Below are 18544 nucleotides of genomic sequence, written 5' to 3' on the forward strand. Positions count from 1 at the left end.
CTAAAGAAGAAGAAGACAAAGAAGAAGAAGATCTAAATGTTGGGTCTGATACCACTGTTGGGAAAAAACGGTGACCCACACAAATAATTTTACTCTTAAATCCATTGTGGGTGATTTTCATTAAACTTTAGCAACCTTTAAATAGGTGCAAATCGGGTCTTGGGCCAAGTACAAATAATAAAAACTGACAATAAAATATCAACTTACTTAAAAATAAAATCTGCTTATTCTATCATAAAATAATATTCTACCTAGATAAACAGAAAATCATAACTACCTATCCCTATTTTATCTCTATTAAATCAAATCAAATATTATACCTAAAACTAATAAAATAATAAATCTTTAAAATTTAAGTTCATCCTAACAGTAAATTTTATTAAGTATGGAGGAAATTGGAACTTTTTTAAGAGGCATGACCAATTTAACACACTACACCGAAACTAGGAACAACGAAAACAATTAAACCTTACAAATTTACTCATATGTGATTCTCAACTAAAGTACTATCCGATTTAAAATTAATTAAAGTTCACCTTTTCCTTTGCCATTGCAACACTTATTCATTTTCTTGTTAAATAAAGTTTCAATCAAAGCAAAATACAAAAGAAATTAAAAATTGAAAGTGTTTTCTGCTGCAAACTTCATCTTTTAGGTTGAATATATTTTAATTAAAATAAAATTTAATTATATCTATCGTACTTTTCTATGAAATAAAATCTACTATCCTTAATACAATTTCACCATTTATGATTTTGAGTTTTCTTAATCTCAATCATAATTTGAATTTTACTTTCTTGTAACATATCATGAGATAACTCATTTAATCTTGAATTACAAAATGTTTAACTTACCAAAATAGAATAAATTAAGTTAAATTCACTCGTTTATATTTCAATCCATAGTAAGTAAAGAAAGTAACATGAGTTGGGCTGATTTTTTGTGCGTAAACCTTGCTCTGCATTTATGTTTTCGGCGGTGCCAATGGCCTGGCTACTTGAATAAACTTCCGGATGCGGCTAAGCGAATGCTGGAAATAACTTTTTCAGAAATACTTCCTATGTGATAAGCTAGAATAGATTTGGTTGAAAGCAGTTATGGTTGAGAAAGTATATTACCATTGATGAATCTTAAAAGCTGTATTGGCTAGAGAAGGTTTGTTTTTGAAAGCAACAGTTCACTTATTTCTTTTACTTTTCTCCTTCAGAAAACAGTCAGATATTTCTTTTACTTTAATACAGCTCTAAAGTGGTCAGAAAGAATATCTTACTCCTTCCCTATCTTCTTCAATTCACTTCCCTAAATTTCTTTCCTCTTTCAAACACTGAATTCATAGAAAACAGATAACATCAATTGTACATAAGCTCAATCCACACACGAATTCACAGTACAATCAATCTAAAACTTTAATGTAATCTGTTTTTGTAGGTAATTTTTTATATAATGCTCATAAAACTTTTTTGAATTGTTTGTGACATGTTTTTAAGTTGAAGGATAATAAGGTTTTGGAAGAAAATAAGGAGAATTGAATATTGGTTGATGGAATAACTTTTGGTACAATTGTACATTTCTGTACTTTTTTTGATTGAGTTGGGTATAGAAGTGTTTTGAATCTAGGCAATACATACAGATGGAAGAAAAGCATAAAGGAAATCCATTGAGCACTAAAAACCAAGACTAGCATTTTGATTGCATGGAATGAAGAGCTTGGAATTCCAAAGACTCTTCTTGGCTTAAAGAAAGTGCTTCAACATCAAAGCCTGTTATTGGTTGGTTCTCTTTTCATGGAGTGACTGTCATTCCCTACCTTCTTCCAAAATTCTCTACTTTTAATGCCTTTCTTGTGTCTGTTGCATTACATTCTAAACATACTTTTACACAATTTTCTTAATAAAGATTTTTATATGAAAAGAATTAACAAAACAAATGAAAGAAATCTCTATTAAATTCTTATACTGACATCTATCTTCAGTCTTGCCATGTAACCATTAATTTGGACCACCTCTTACTTAAGAAAAGTTGATGCTATGAATGCTAATTGCTCTTTGTTCTGGTTTTCTTATTAAAGAATCTTTTAATGAATAAGAAAGATGCAGAGAATGATTCCTCTTATACGCATAGATGTCTTGAGGATATGTTAGAAGAACATGTCAGCAAGGGCAGATGACGTGGCAGGCTAATAAAGTGTTTGAAGAGGGAGCTTCTTGGGTCTTTGTTTGGTGAAAAAGAGGAAAACAAATGATGGGGATCTAGGGAAACTGAATGGAAAGATACTTATCTTCCCAAGGATATTGTTCCAATTAACTTTTATTCAAACCTGTCAGTGTCAATCATCTAAATCAGCCTTATATATTGCTTATATACAATTTCCTTATGATTGGGGTGAATCTTAAACTTCCCTACATGTTCTAGGCTTCTTATGCTTTTGCTTTTAAACTTCCGAATCCCATAGAAGATAAACTGCAGAATTATCCTTGTTGTGCTGCTATGAGATACCAGTAAGAAATAGGAGAGATAAACACTCAGTTTCAGACCCACCACCTTTTCTTCTTTGCTTCAAACTCATTCTTCCTCCAAATTTTCCACACCAAAAGAGATGAGTTTCTTGTCTTTAAGAGGGTTCTTTGTTTTAGTCTGTGTTGGGATTTTAGCTTCTCAACCAGGCATGGTTTCTGGCCTCAGAAGCAAAGATCTTGCTCTGAGATGGGATCAGAGGCAATCACCACTTGCTCAAATAGCTCGTGTCCTAAAGGCTGTTGCAATGGAGGACTTACAATCACAATTGGATTTGGCACCTGCACCTTCATTGACATTTGATCCTAATCAATCAGACAAAAGGACAGTTCGAAAAGGGTCTGATCCAATTCACAATCGATGTTAACAACTCAACATGCTGTGGTTTTGTCCCTTTTTACTTTTCTGAGAATGACAAGCGAGTTCACCAATGCCAAGATTGTTCTTTACTTCGTTTAACAGTTTCTTAATGAGGTTGGTCGGCTTTCGATGCTCTTTTTCTTCCCCAATGGTTTTTTAGTTTTGTTGAGTCTATCTGTCAGGTGGAGAATTGCTGATGAAAACATTTTGTAAAGAAATCAGGCATTGAAGAATAGCTAGATAGTTTCATGATATTGTTAGCTATCAAATACAGAATATAGTGGATTTCTCCCTCCCTCTCTGTGTCTCTCTCTCTCTCTCTCTCTCTCTCTCACGCACACACACACACAATTTCTCTGTCTATCTACTACTACACTAATGCAGGTTCTATAAAGTATGGAAAATTTGTGAATGCAATTAACTTTTTTAGTATGCCATCATTATAAAAACATTTACTCAACTAACAAAAAATCACCTTATAAATGGCTCATAAAATGATTATTCCAAAAATTAACAATTCTCAGTCGTGGCATTTTATATTAGATGATAAGATAAGATACACATACTTTTATATTCCAATTAAATTCATTTTAAGTACTCTTTCTAATATTCATATGCCAAGATGACAAATAATGAAGTATGCTTGGACATTAAAATAAAAATAAAAATAAAAAATCGTTTTTTTCCTTCAACAAGATGAGTAATTCAGCAAAAAGAAAGAAAAATAGTGAAAAAGAAACCAATGAGGAGAATGAGAGCTTGTCTCTTCCACTGGCATGTTGAACTTGTATGAGACCAAGGTCAGCAGATTCTAACGACACAGAATCTGGGAATTTCAGTTTGTCTTAACACGAAGCTGAGATCTCTGGTATCTGTTCTTTCTGTGCAAATTGAATCTTATTGAAGATATCTTTGTTGCAATTTGCTGCCAAATCATATTCACTGCATCCCCAGGTTGTGATGGATACTGATACTCAAAGTGGGGTGTAATTTCCTTCAATCTTTCCCACATCTTGTTCCATTCTTCCCGTTTGATAGAACGAAGGAGATTCAGCAGGTAGCCTTTCTTCACAGCATCAGAGGCACGCACAAATACAGAAAAATCTGAGTAGTCCAAAACATCTTCAAAGGGTAGTTCAATTTCATCACTGATGATCACAGGCACACAATGGCTTACTATTGCGTCAAAGAGTCTATTCGAGGATGGGGTATCACCAGCAATGTTGAGGCAGAATTTTGATAAGGCCATGCCCTGGCTTGCCTGATTGATCCCATTTCCTCCTATGCTCCCAAAACTGAAATGCACATCTTTCTCTTCTTTCAGGAGGTAGTACAGTTCCTGGCGAATGGCTCCTCCCTACAGTTTCAATATCATAAATTAACGTATTAAAATGAAGAAAGACCATCTTCCACATCGAGAATTATTAAGTACAAAAAAATTGATGAGGGAAGTAGTATTTATGGAAATCGGTAATTACTTCATTGTAACGATTCTCAAAATGCAGTCTTAGCAGGATGTGTTTTAAGTTTTACTGTTTCATTGAATTGATCTTAAATTATGTGCCCAATATTTGTTCATAGATGTTGAAAGGAAAAACATTCAATAAAATTTAGAAATCAACAATCGTGAGTCATTTCCTATATTTAGAAGCATGAAAGTGTAATATTTGTACCACCTCTGAAATGAAGGCTTGTATACAAGCTACAGTGAACCCACCTATGCTGATTAAACTTGTAGAAGATGTATATTCAACAAATGCATTATAGTTGATGGGTTTTTTTCTTTCTCCTCTGAGGGAGTTCATTAGAGAGAGATTATATATACGTGACTTGAGTCAAACCCATAAAAGAGATTGACATCACTTTTAATCTAAAACCTAGATTAATGAGTCTTTTTTTTATATGGATTTAACTTTGTCATTTCTACCCATATCTTCTTTTGTAAGGTGGCCTTTACATAAACCTCTGGTGTTGTGGTTGTTGTGATAAATTGGTCATCTAAGACAAACCATGGGCTATAATACCACTAATGATAGAGTACATGAAAAAAAAAGGACATGGAGATTGTTGCTAAAGGTGAAGGTAGAATATTCGTCATGTCTCAGTTCTCTATGCTCATATCACTTATGTTAAAAAGGTGGCAGCCTATACTCTAAGTACCTAGGATCAAATCTTACCATCAAAAAGCCCTAGAGGTGTAGTGTGTTCTGTGGCTGAGAGGGGTGACTTATATACAGTATACATTCACTTAAGTCCACACTTACTTAAGTCTGCATTCCACCTAAATCCGTATTTGGAAAGAGAAAATTCTCGGATAAAGTTTCAAATAACTCATCAACTCTATAATGTCGAGAAATACTTCACATGGACTGTGGTTTGAATTGCTCCAACAAAACAATAATCTCCATGAGCTAATGATCATTCATCTTTCGCAATAAGGTAAGTTGTTTTTTCAATAAAGATAGGGTTTATTATATGACCCCTCATATTTCATAATATGACCCTTAATATTCCATAATTACATGATTCTTAATACTCCATAATTATATGACCCCTAATATTCCATAAGTCTCCATACCGGTTAAGTCCACATCAAACTTCACAGATAAAAATGCGGACATAAATGAGTGCATACTGAACATGGTGAAATCGGTAAAGGTTATCAATTATCTAATCCATATACCAAGAAGTGGTTTTTAATTCTTATATTCACCAAATTAACAAGTTAAGAAGCTAATGCATTTTGACATTTTGCCAATACACAATAAAATGGAACACAGGCCTCTTGCTAACCTTAAATGAGTATAATCAATAGCCCAATTTATTTCATAGATGAAATTACCAAAAAAAAAAACACAAAACTGGGAATTGAATTGTAAAACTAGTCAATGTGAGATGTTTTTTCACAATAAGGCACTTATGCATTAAACAGATAACATGAGTGCAGCAGAAACTCACGTCTTTCCTGTATATTGCTCCCTGGAAATACACCAGTGTGGTACGTTCTTCATATGAAGCTGATTTAGCTCTTGGTATGGTGCCTACTAGGTGCCTGTAGGGGGCTATTACATCTTTCTTGATATTTGCTAATTGAGGAGGATACCTTCCGAAATCTGCAAGCACAAGCATAGCAGAACCCAATTTTCTTCTTGCATCCAACAAGCTGTTAGGATGGTGGGCTATAATCAGATGATCCTTCCCTCCTGAACGTTTCCATTCTTTCTGGTCCATCAAGAACTGCACCAATTTGTGTTGCAACATTTTGTTAACACTAACTTTTTCCTCTCCATGAAGCTTGGAATGCCTGTTGTAACTTAGAGATGAGAAAAATGGCACAAAAATTACATCTGCTTGACTTGAATCCTGCACTCTGATTGCAGAGCAAGAATGACCAACTCTAGCTGTGTTTGATGACAGAAGATCAAGGGTGAGCCAGTACTCCATGCTGTGCTGCAAGTTCAGACCACCTGGATAGCGTGGGATACCTTCAGGGTTATCCACCTCAGGCCATGTTTGATTCAAACTTCCCTTCCAACCCAATAACCCAAAGTGAAATTCTGGGGGTAAGTCATACATGAATACTCTCAATAAAGGCCGAACTGGGTGAGATGCCACATTCATCTTCTGTCCTGCAGAACTTGTTTTCTTGCTTGAATCAGAAGCTTGACAGTCGGATTCTCTGGACTTTTGTGATTGAAAATTTAAATCCCCAGAAACGTAAGGAGGGAGTACGTTCTGGTCTCTCTTCAATTTAGGCATGAAGTAAAGTGACGCATTATTGACAAGAATAAGCTCTAACACTGATCTAGGTATCAAAGAATGACTGCTAAACTGGAGTAGGAAAAGAGATGACAGGACCAAAAGGAACATAGAAATGATCATCACGTAAAATATAAATCTTGAGTGAAACATGATCTTCTCTGACATTGTTGAGGATCAAACAAGGTCCAATCAAGCAACCTTGCAGCGAATACAGGAAAAAAAGACTGAGCAGCTCAAAGGGTAAGCTATTTCCAAACACACAGAGCAAAAACCTTGATGGGGGTTATGGTTTTAGCAAGAAGCCCTACTCAATCAGAATCCAAAGCTCAAATCCCTCAAGCATAAATGACCATACCCACCCACTAATGGCTTCTCAACCTTCTGCAGCGTTGAAGAAGATCTCCAACAGTTCTCCTCACATGCAATGACTTGCACATACAAAGCAATGTCAAACCCTCCACTTCTTACAGAACACACTGATGCGACACAGTACAATCCATCAACCAAAAATGCCAGTGAAATCCTACCTTTGATGAGCCCAACCAAAACTAGCAACAACAAAATCCCCCTAAACAAAAGTTTTCAGCTTCAGCATTCCAATAAACACCCTAAGGAGATGCAATCATTAGGAATCCAAGAAAATGCACTGAACGAACACAGCAAGAAAATTAAAGAGGAATTGGCATCTGGGCAGACAAGTTTATTTTATTTTATTTTTGGGACGTGAAAAAATGGGTACCTGACGGTAAATTTTGATGCAGCACTCACTTCATCACTGTGCTAAGTCTTCACATTCAGACAGAGGAGAAAAGGAATAAACTTTCTCAGCAAAGGTTTATGTTTTGTTAGCGGTGCACGCATAACGTGTGCGAATTACGAGTTTCATCACACTCATTTATTTTTCCATCAAAGTCTCAACCTTTCTTGCGGAATTCAAATACCCATTTAATGTATGTACATATAACACTTTCCAGTTCTTAATTATTTTATTCTCTTTCTGGCTGTTCACGTTGATAATTAAGGCAAACTCTGTCTGTTTCTTACCAATCTATAACATTTGAATTAATAAACATAGTTTAAACGGTCATTTATGAGTAGAGATAAGCATAAACATCTTTTACATTCTACATTATTTATAGTGATTAGAGGAAATTAATCAATTTGAAATGTGAAGGAGTACGGTCTTGCATTGCTTCAAGTAATTTTTCTTTGGCGAATAGTCAAAATCATGCTTTGCTGAAGGATAGTGGAAAATAATCTTACGAGTGATGGTATGCAACAACTTGTAGAGTGAAAGTGACTTTTTCCTTTTTTACTTTTTTTTTTTCACGGTTTTGTTAATGTCGTATTTCACTTGGAAATTACTAAGTGTTATTAGGAATATGATTTGAGTTTTCCACCAAGAAAATAGAAATAGAAACTAACAAGAAAAAGACTTTGAATAGATGATTTAAGTAATAAGTTTAGGCTTTTATGGCATTTGGTTGATGTAGTAAAAGAAGACACCTGTAAAGTAAGCGAATAAGAAGGGAAAGAACCTTATTCTTTAAACTTTGTTCACCAACTTGTTTATATTGTTAGAACGAATGATAAAGTATAGTGTTGCTTTATGGTTACATCATTTTGATATTTTGTCAATGTTTTAGTAGGTTAGAATGACAAAAATATATTATGAAGGTAATACTATGAAATTAAGGAATAGCAAGAGCTCCTAATGAAGTTTTAGATGATTAATTGATTAAATTCTGATATTTAAGTATGTATAACAAAAGAAAGCATATTGTTAGGGAAGTGTTTTTCGTTGAAACACTGGATGATAAGGTGTCACTTGTCTGCCGACACAAAATGTTAAGAAACTTTTCTTTGTGGAAATTTGTTATCTGATTTTCTCTGGGCCTGATCAATTGAAATGACAACCTAATCACAGTGTCTAATTTACTTATTGTGCAGAAGAAGGTCATAATTACGAATGATAATAACGATGTGTTATTCACTTCTTTTTTTAAGGTTTCTTATAATATGCTCACTCTCTTTTTCCTTCCAAAAAGGTTCACTCTCCTTTTATTCATCGTTTTTTTGGTCAGGCACACTTCGGTTTGTTCCACGAAAAACATTGGGCATAGAAAGTGATACGATTTTTCATGCTTGCACTCCCATAATTCTTAACTGTTTCCCCATAGTTTTTAAAATGACCATTTTACCTTTTGAAAATGTGACTTTTGAACACACTTTGCAGATTTTTTGAAACATGTTCTAAGACATGATTTTTGAAAAAAGATTTTCAGAAGAATATATAACTAAAACAAACAAAATTTGAACAAACGAAATTTATTTCAAATGTAGATAAAATGCAGAATACTACCATAAGTCTAAATACTAAGAATATGTTTTTTTTTTATTAGAAACAACAAATAAAACAAGTAATGGATAACATTGAACAATAATCTTGGCAATTGAGACTATTACAATTCACTCATGACAAGCTGACGATTCAACTTAAATCATATGAAAATAATCTAGAATGAATAAAGGAATTAGAAGAATTATCAAAGAGAAAGAGAATTCAGGAAGACGGTTCATACCACACAATGTCCTCACTTTCAAACATAATATTCGAAATACATGTTCTTCTTGGGTTGACGTGTACTTCTTTTAACCGTTTCTTTGTTTTTCGGATCCTCTACCACGTTGCTCACATGACCATTACGTGACTTTGTGTTAATTCTTCCTTCTACCCTTTTGTGCGTGTTACATTACCCTCATAAAAAACAACCATGTTCTCAAGGTTGAAAAGAGGATATGAATCTTCACTTCCTCAACATCTTCCCAAGTAACTTCTTTAGGTTCTGCAATGTCCAATTGCACTAAGACCTGCGACACTTTCTGATTATTTCTTATTATCACTCTACATCTTAATATTTTCAATGGCTGAATTATAGGATTGAGTTCTGGTGTAGTGAAAGGCAAAGGTGCTTTCTGTTCAAATTACCTTGGAACTTCTTGAGCAAAGAGATGTGAAAAATAGAACGTGTTTTGGATACCTCTGGTAGATTTAATTTATAAGCCACTTAACCAATCTTAAACGGTCCAAAAAACTTTGAGTCCAAGTTTTTGGTGTTTACGTAATGCTACAGATTGTTACCTGTATGGTTGTAGTTTAACCAAAGCAAGATCTCCTACCTCTAAATAGATATCTTTCCTCCTTTTATTTGTTTGTTGTTTTATATAATTTTGAGATTTTAGTAAATTTGCCTTCAATCGTAGTATGAGTTGATCCCTTACTGTCTAAACTTCTTGTACCAAAATAGGATCTTTAGGATTATGTTCATATCTAACAATTTTAGGAGGAAGTCTTCCAACACCGCTTGAAAAAGGACTCATACCTAAACTGTGATGAAAGGAAATATTATATCAATATTGGACCCGAGACAACATATTAATCCAAGACTTAGGATTCTCATAAACATAACACCTCAAATACATCTCCAATGTCTTGTTTAGGTTCCCATTTTCCCATCAAATTGCGAATGATAAGCATATCCTATTGACAAGGTAGTTCCTTGAGACTTAAACAAGTATTGCCAGAAGGAGCTAATAAAAACCCTATCCTTGTTTGATACAATGGATGTTTGTATTCCATGTATCTTCACCACCTGTGTAGTAAAAGCTTATGCCACCGATTTGCTTGAAAAGTTAGATCATATTGGAATAAAACCATATCACCATGTATCTTCTTTAAAATGTGATTTCAAATAAAATTAAATTTATCTAAAATTTACAGTAATAAAACTTAAGTAGCTCTTAAAGAAAATTCTTGAGTTGATATTGATAAAATGTGATTTCAAATAAAATTAAGTTTATCTAAAATTTACAATAATATAACTCAAGTAGCTCTTAAAGGACACATGTTCAATTATATTTAATATTTAGTATTGTTCTTCTAGCAAATTAATTTGGAAATTTGGGTTTTTGAAAAATAAAATGCAAACTAAAATAAGAAAACAGAAAATTAAAATTGCCAAAAAAAACTTAAGTGCCAAAAAAATTTAAAGTTGTTGGAAAATAAGCATAGAGAAATTAAAAGTGTTGAAAATTAAAGAGCAGTAACATTAAAAAATAAGAAAACTTTTTTAAACATATCAACAATAATTTTAAGAACAAAAACAAATTGAAAATATTCTAATAGTTGTTATGTTAGTTCGATGTAGGCTTTGCGGGTGTGGCTTTGATGTGGAATGTTGGAATTGCAGCAGGACCAAACACGATGGGGTCTGCGTGGTTGTATCTGCGTTGAGTTTCATGTGGTTTGGTGTTGTGAGGCAGCTCACGGTTATGTTGGATTGCTTGTTGTGGCTAGTGCTTGACAAAAATTAGAGCCTGACGGGTTCAAAGGGTATATATGTCTTCTTCTTCGCAGTTTCATATTTTTTGAGATTCCTTAAAAGATCATGATTCACGAAAGTTATTTTCTTCGAAATCCTCTTAAAATATGTGAACATAAAAATATATATTTGTCAATATTCTTAATAATATATAATATTCCTTTATTACAATTACTTTATCCTTGCATCAACGAGATATGATCTCGGTACAGATTGCGAAGAAAGTTTATCTAGCTAGTTTAGAAGGGTGCAAAAAGCATTTGCGTGTATTTTTTTTAACAAAACAGGACAAACATCTCACGCATTTAGATTTTTGTAAAAAGCTTGACATGTAAATATTTGGGTCAATGAAAAACAAATTTACTTGGCAAATGATTTTATGAATTTGTTTTTTTTTTTCAAGGACATGAGAAAGGTGTTGATGGTTGGAGTTTGGATTTTGTCTCCTGGAATACTTCTTGTATATGCTTGGACTAAAGATTTTGTTCCTGTGAAGCTCATCAAAACCCAATGATGGGTGCATATACATGGTCTTCTTTTATAATATTCGTTATAATAAACTTAAAGTTTAGAATTTTATTAATAATTTTGTTTAAATCTTATTTTATTAGTTTTGAGTATAGTAATATTTAGTTTGATTTAATAGAGATAAAATAGGGATAAGTAGTTATGATTTTCTGTTTATCTAAATAGAATATTATTTTATGATAGATTAAGCAGATTTTATTTTTAAGACATTTGATATTTTATTTTCAGATTTTATTTTTATTTTTGTAATATTGTAAGTATTACGACTATTTAAAACCCTTCAATCATCAATGAATAATAGACTTAATTTTAGAAAAATATCTGAGTGTTTAGCGTGAGATTTTCCTATCAATGGTATCATAGCTTTATGCTTTGAGTACCGAGAGAGAAAAGGAGAGAGAGCAAAGGCCAGGATTTTCATTTATGATAAGTGTGAAAAATACTTGATTTTACACTTATAAATAAGCTCAAAGTTGTAATTATTCGTGGAATTCCTCATTGAAAAGTTGTAATTAGAAGTAGGAAAGTATGTAATAAATTGTATAGGAATTTATACATCAAAGTGGAGTGCTGCCAGACATTGCTCGCTAAGTTAACAATAATTCACTTAGCTAATTAATGTTTTATTCACTCAACGCACCACAACTCGCTGAGCGAATAAATGTATGTCAGTTAAAGAATTGTAGTTGAATATTCGCTTAGCGCATGAGATTGTGCGCTTAGCGAATTAGTTATTTTCTTTGGCTTTTAAAGTGGGAAATAGACAGAAAGATCGGACTCCAGATGTTCCGAACAAAGGAAAGAAACGAAAACATCTCAGAAACTTCAGGAGACTACTTTAAGGCATCAAGACACCATTTTTGCAAGGGATTGCTTCAAATGTGTACGTTTAAATGGCTAGGAGTAGTTTTTCTTTTGTTGGAATTGGATGTAATGAACTCACTGTGATGTAATTTTCCTGTTCGTTCATATGCTTTTTCTTGAATTTACTATTATTATATGGAAATACAATGTTATTTTAATGTCTCTTATTACTGGAAAGTAATTTTGAACATGAACATAGATAGAGAACATAAGTGATTTGGGATATAGGGATAGACTCAATAACTTGGTCATTCTTAGCATCGGACTTAATGCAAATTGTATGTTAAATTGACTAAGGGATTAATAGTTTGATATATTAATTTAGAATTAGTTGCTAAGGGATTAGGGCTAGTATGTCTTGATGTGAATGTTTGAATAAAATAATGAAATTTGAACAGAGTTTTATATTCATATTATTCATGAAACCTAATTCCAATGAAGTTTCTTTTAAATATAAATTTCTGGCACACTAATTGTTTGATAAAATACCAACAAGAGTTTGTTGTGTTGTTTTGTGCATTTTGATGTCTAATTAAGTTATAAAAGGAAGATTTGTCATGTGTGGCACAAGTCCCTTGGGAAAGAACGATATTTATCACTTACTATGCTGCGATCACTGCACTTACCGTTAGTTTTGCAATCAACAATTTATTACTTATATGGAGTGTGAAAAATTGTCTCTTTTTTTTGTTCATATTGTAAAATAATTGGTCATAATCTATCTAATTGTTGACGATTACAACAAGATGCCAATGTAATTTATGGTGGAAAGCAAATAATTAGAGCAAAAGTACAACAATTTTATGGTCCTAAGGTGCTTGGTGCCTAAGATGGGAATAAAGACTCTTTAGGTTCGATTTTAAACCTTTGGAAGCTATTGTTGAGTCTATTTTTGAGCTTATTTGGAGCATGTGGTGGAGCCTGTGGTGGAGCATGTGAGGCAGTCTATAGTTGAGCATGTGGTGGAGCTTGTGGGGGAGCCTATTATGGTGTACTCTCTTATGGTACCGTTTGTTGATTAGTCACAACATAAGTCAAATCATGATAATGTTTCTGTCATACATGGATATTCTATTGTTAAAAATCTAGATGTTTATATTGGTAGTGGTGTGTTAATGAATTTTGATTGCTTGGTTGAATTGTCTTCTTTGGAGAATGACACTCTTATTGTCAATAATTTGTAGGTTTACAACATCTCGATTCATCTTATAGTAATTCTAAGGCATTTCCTAATTCTTTGACCTCTAAGGAAGCTCATTTTGCGAAAGAATTGAATTTAGCTTCTAAATGGGCTAACATGCTTGAGAAGGATGATTCTAATACCAATAAGGATGATGAACCAGTTCAAACTACAAAGAAACCTATTAGAGGTAGGCCAATGAAAGTTAATAATAAACCTACCAAAACAAGGATTTCTAAAAAGCAATAATGAGTTTTAAAAGTTTTATGGAATGTGAAAGAGTTAGCTAATGATAAATCTCTTCATATGCTCATAAATTTGAATAGGAGCTATTAAGGGTTAAATTGGTTTACTATTTTCTATCAATGTATTTACTTAGTTTGTTTTTTTTTTTATAACAGGTACTTTTGCCTATATGTGCAATGTAATTTTATCATGGGTTTGGTTTAGTCTCCCATGTTTTTTCTATTCTTTTTTTTAATAAAATTTTCATGTAATGGAAATGACGCTTAACATGTGCTTATTTAAAGCCTATGAATTTAGGTTTCTTGATTTGTTTTCCAACACATGGGCATTATTCTTTCATGGTTTTGTTGTGTGTTTGTAAAACTTGAAAAATTATAGTTGCTAGAAAAGAAATTGGAGTTAAGTTAAACTAAGATGGAGTGAATTGGTTTTTGAAACTTTATTGAAAGCATTAACCTTTTATTAAAATCTTTTGAAAGCAAATATAATTAAAAACATAATGCAATTAGCTAAGGTGCCACAATCGATAAAGATCGATAAAGATTGCACACAAAATACAAAAACAAAAAGAACAATACATAAAGATTGAAAAAGGATGTGGTTGCAAAAAGTTTCATATTGGTTCAAATCAAAATAGATGCTACATCCAATTTTTTTATTCAACTTTAGAACAACTAAAATTCACTATATTTATATGCCAATTACAAACACATGTGAAACGTATACAAGATAAGAAACAAGAAAATCAATTCCTAAACATAGTCAAAGAGGATGTGTTCTACCTTTGAATCACACCAAGAGAAATATAGCAAACAACTCTTGAAAACCTTCAAGAAGACAACATTTCAACCCTTGAAAACTCACGAGGAATCAACATGGGATCACCCCTACAACTTAGTAATGAAAACAAGTTATTAAGCAATACTTTTTCAAGAGTCTTCTAATTTATCTTATATACAAAACTCAAAAACATAAGCAATATAAGCTATAACAAACAATACTTTTCCAACATCATCTCTTCAAACATCATCATCAAAACCAACTTCTCTTATCTCTTTAATGAAGTATGACTTGACTTATGTAAAATTTGTTGGAATTATTAACTCTAAAAGGTCGATTGAATAAAATTATAAACTCTTCTTACAAACAACTATATTATATCATATAAAAAAAAAATCACCACCATATTAAAAAAATTATATTGGTTTATCTAAACTCAATAGCAAAGTCTAATTTTCTCTTAAGATAAATTTTTCAGAGATTCCACTAATAAATTCAATTATTACAAACATGTACACAAATCACAACTAATTATCTTCTCTTAATCCCCTCTTTAGATTTAGACCTCAAAGTAAGAAAAAAATAAAAAGCTTTCAAAAAAAGGGAAACTCACTAGGTTAACTTCATGGAGGAGTGAAGAATAAATAACATTAAGCAACTTACTAGAAAATGTATAGGTATCTCAAATGCTCTTCTTTATTTTGAATCCTTTAAATAGGATATTCAAATGTGATTGTTGCTTCAATCTTTTCTTTCTTTGATTACTCCTTTAAACAAATATAATCAATTATTTGAATCGTATTTTGTATGGTTGATTGGAAGGTAAGATAAAGGAAAACTTAGATATAAACTTGAAGCTCTTTCTTTTATGTAAAAGAAAATAATTCAAACATATAAAATAAATATAATTAATTCATTTATATATAATTTTTTTCATTTCCCTTTTGATACTTTACGTGAATGTTTGAAACATATTTTGTTTCTATAAAATCATTTTGATTGATCAACACATATACAACGACCTTATGACTTCTTTGATTTTATTTGTTCTTTTAAAATAATTTTGTCGTTACATATTACTTATAGTTTATTTTATAGTTAATTCTCTCATTTTGATGAGCTGTCTAAGATTTGTAAGTTCCTCTAAACAGTCCAATGTATTGCGACTATATAGTATAAAACACACATTTAAAAAATTCTCAGAATATAAGTATCTACATTTTATATCATAACATCTAATATTATTTTTTTAATTTGTTATTCCAATATAACGTTCAATGCACAATCCTTTTATTTAATAATATTTAAATTATTTTGTACAATGACTCTTTACATAATATACAAAAAGAATCACAATCAATCAAAGCACTTACCTTTCCTCCCGTAACTAAAAAGAAATGTGATATTATATATTTTACATTATTTTCATTTATATTAATGATAAATAATAAAAAAAAAAACACTACCTTTCCATATTGAGACTGAAACATGTACCTTCAAACTAAATTCACTATAATGCTCATCACACTCCAAGAATTAAATTATCAAAAAGTAAAACTAAATCACCAGTTTGATACTATGCACCTATCTTTTACTATTATTGCAATTCAATTCAATTTTAAAATAAAACAAAAATTAAGACTAGAGAATGAGATAAGATGCTAATCTCTGTAAAATATTTTGAAAAATTTGATAATTTCAAATTAGGAGATACAATAGTACTAGTAAAAAACACAAGTTTTATTTTCATGTTCACATAAAAAGGAAATGATCTTTTTTTTCTTTCTCAAAAAGTGGGTATTTGAAAATGACATCTCTCAAAAAGATGATATATTAGAAGATTATCTTCTGAATATATATATATATATATATATATATATATATATATATATATATATATATATATATATATATATATATATATATAAAGAAGTTATTGAATAAAAGTATTCACATTGCAGAAGATCCAGGTCAAAGATTAAAATATGTTGAGTGAATTATTTTGGATTTTATTTCTTTAAAACTATTGTCAATATAATACATCTTATCGATATTAGAAACGTCACGATGAATTTTATCCTTAGTAATTGAAAAACTGAGTCTCCAAAATACCCAACTTTTAGGAGGACATCTGAGAGGTATCTAGACATCTTCACAGTGCATAAAATATTATTTTATTGGGTGTTGTATGTTTTTTCTTTATAAGTATATCGTACGTCCAATAAATAACATTTGTAACTATCACTACTTCATGCACCAGTGGCCCTGCTTCTGATGCAGATGCCAGATTCTACACGCAGGGGAATAGGAAATTGTAGAGAATCACAAGGTACAACAATTAAAATAAGCTTGGATCTTCAGATACTTTCGCCTACATGCCATATCTGTCGTAAACATTACATGACTAACATCATAAAATAACTTCATTATATGTGAAACCAAAATATAGAACAATGACATAGATAATTGATTAACCAGAAGAACAACACCCTCCTGTTCAGGATTCTTCATGAAATTAATGATTGGTTTAATTTCACGGTCGAGAACAAGATTGTTAATTTAGTAGTAGTCTTAGTGAAGACCCAATTGTACTAGCTGCTACCCGAAACACATGTAGCAATGGCCATAGCTGGTGGTTCCACTTTGAGTAATATAAAATTGTGGGTCAAATCATGCTTATGTAACTTCAAGGGCATTTGGGTCCTCCACGCTTGGTCTTCCAGTTGTTGTAGCAGGGGCACACAGACTTGTTCCCATAGTAGCCAGGGGGAACACATAGGCAAGTTTTGCAGCACTTTTGACAGAAGAACATGCATGGCTTGTGGTACTGTGTCTGGCTACATCTTCTTGAGCATTCAGAAGGGCATTCTGATCCAACAAACATCGCTCATTAGATCACACATAATTCAGATATAGTTGAAAGCAAATTGAGTTCAAAATCTTCAGAAACTTTTGGTTCATGAACCATGATGAACAGATAGTACAACTTAGTGTAAACATCATTGAGAGTATCATTACTCACGTGTGCTCTTTAGACTCCCAGGTCCATAACTCCTCCCGTGGCCATTGTTACTCTGAAAATTAATGGAAAGAAATAGTCAAAATATGAATTTTTGTTATTCAATTCTGAAATTTGTCAACCAATTAAAACCAGTCATTGTATGTTCTAAAACTGCGTTACTGTTGATCTGATCTTATTTTCACATGACACATCATGAATTACGTAAACACAAGTGAAAATCACACCATACAATAGTTTCCAGCGATCAGAAAAGAGATACTCACTCGGTCCAAGTGATAAGCAGCATCTTTTGCCATAACCTGAAACCACAGGAAAAATAAATTCAAACAAGGTTTAGACTAGGAGGACATATGTATATTATCAAACAGCTTACATACATGTAAATGCAATAATGGGTTGTTTTGGAAGGGAGTATAACCTGAGTTGTGATCATGGAAATGGCAAGGAGAGCCAGAAGCAGAAGGCAGACAAGCTTAGTGATGGCCATTGCACTACAGAAAAGGGTCGAAGTGGTGTTTGTAGAGAAAGAGAGAGAAATAGAAAGGACAGAGTAAAGAGTGTGGGGAAGGGGTTTGAGGGGCCTTCGGTTTAAAACGCCTAAATGGTTTGGTGCGTTTGGTTTGATTCAGATGCAGCGGTTTGTAAGGGCTATAAATAGACGCAGTTTGCCTTTTAACTCTGAAAAGGATGCATATTGGATAATACTGTATTATTTAAGGGACAATCATATTTTGACAATTTTTTTTTAATAATTTTTTGACAACAGGATACGTATTATTATTTTATTGGTATGTTTGAATTTATCTTTAAAAAGTTATTTGAAACATACTAATTATAAACTGTCACGTATGTATTGTGAAAAAGTTATAAAAAAAAATTGTTAAAGAGACTTTTTCCTTATTTAAT

At 32.1% G+C, this 18544-nt stretch overlaps 3 protein-coding genes across 5 annotated transcripts; 1 reads left to right on the top strand and 2 right to left on the bottom strand.

Annotated features, from left to right (window-relative positions):
- Window positions 1–2596: 2596 nt before the first annotated feature.
- LOC106757027 (CLAVATA3/ESR (CLE)-related protein 45) lies at window positions 2597–2881 on the top strand. The gene has a single exon (XM_014639609.1). It carries the CDS (start codon window positions 2597–2599, stop codon window positions 2879–2881), a length of 285 nt encoding a protein of 94 aa, XP_014495095.1.
- Window positions 2882–3412: 531 nt separating this feature from the next.
- On the bottom strand, window positions 3413–7557 carry LOC106756722 (probable arabinosyltransferase ARAD1). Of its 3 annotated transcripts, none has more exons than XM_014639268.2 (3): window positions 7376–7557; window positions 5833–7204; window positions 3413–4231 (listed from the first exon to the last, which is right to left on the bottom strand). In XM_014639268.2, exons 2-3 carry the CDS (start codon window positions 6799–6801, stop codon window positions 3710–3712), a joined length of 1491 nt encoding a protein of 496 aa, XP_014494754.1. In that variant the 5' UTR covers window positions 6802–7204; window positions 7376–7557; the 3' UTR covers window positions 3413–3709. The 3 variants fall into 3 exon arrangements, with proteins under 3 accessions (XP_014494754.1, XP_014494752.1, XP_014494753.1); XM_014639266.2 differs by having other exon boundaries at window positions 5833–7244; XM_014639267.2 differs by having other exon boundaries at window positions 5833–7282.
- A 9371-nt stretch (window positions 7558–16928) lies between these two features.
- Window positions 16929–18273, bottom strand: LOC106757080 (gibberellin-regulated protein 6). Its single transcript, XM_014639664.2, has 4 exons — window positions 18057–18273; window positions 17902–17937; window positions 17639–17690; window positions 16929–17484 (listed from the first exon to the last, which is right to left on the bottom strand). The coding sequence occupies exons 1-4, from the start codon at window positions 18123–18125 to the stop codon at window positions 17303–17305; spliced, it is 339 nt and encodes a 112-aa protein (XP_014495150.1). The 5' UTR covers window positions 18126–18273; the 3' UTR covers window positions 16929–17302.
- Between the last annotated feature and the right edge of the window lie 271 nt (window positions 18274–18544).

Source organism: Vigna radiata, chromosome 3 (assembly GCF_000741045.1).
Source record: "Vigna radiata var. radiata cultivar VC1973A chromosome 3, Vradiata_ver6, whole genome shotgun sequence".
NCBI lineage: Eukaryota > Viridiplantae > Streptophyta > Magnoliopsida > Fabales > Fabaceae > Vigna > Vigna radiata.

Bases quoted from the DNA above. Each gene is read 5' to 3' on its own strand.
- LOC106756722 (XM_014639268.2), bottom strand. From the start codon at position 6,801: ATGTCAGAGAAGATCATGTTTCACTCAAGATTTATATTTTACGTGATG. The intron at 4,232-5,832 runs GTGAGTTTCTGC...TTGAAACTGTAG, and splicing joins GAGCAATATACAGGAAAGAC to GGAGGAGCCATTCGCCAGGA.
- LOC106757080 (XM_014639664.2), bottom strand. From the start codon at position 18,125: ATGGCCATCACTAAGCTTGTCTGCCTTCTGCTTCTGGCTCTCCTTGCC. The intron at 17,938-18,056 runs GTTATACTCCCT...CTGTGGTTTCAG, and splicing joins TTTCCATGATCACAACTCAG to GTTATGGCAAAAGATGCTGC. The intron at 17,485-17,638 runs GTGAGTAATGAT...TTGTTGGATCAG, and splicing joins TGGGAGTCTAAAGAGCACAC to AATGCCCTTCTGAATGCTCA.
- LOC106757027 (XM_014639609.1), top strand. From the start codon at position 2,597: ATGAGTTTCTTGTCTTTAAGAGGGTTCTTTGTTTTAGTCTGTGTTGGG.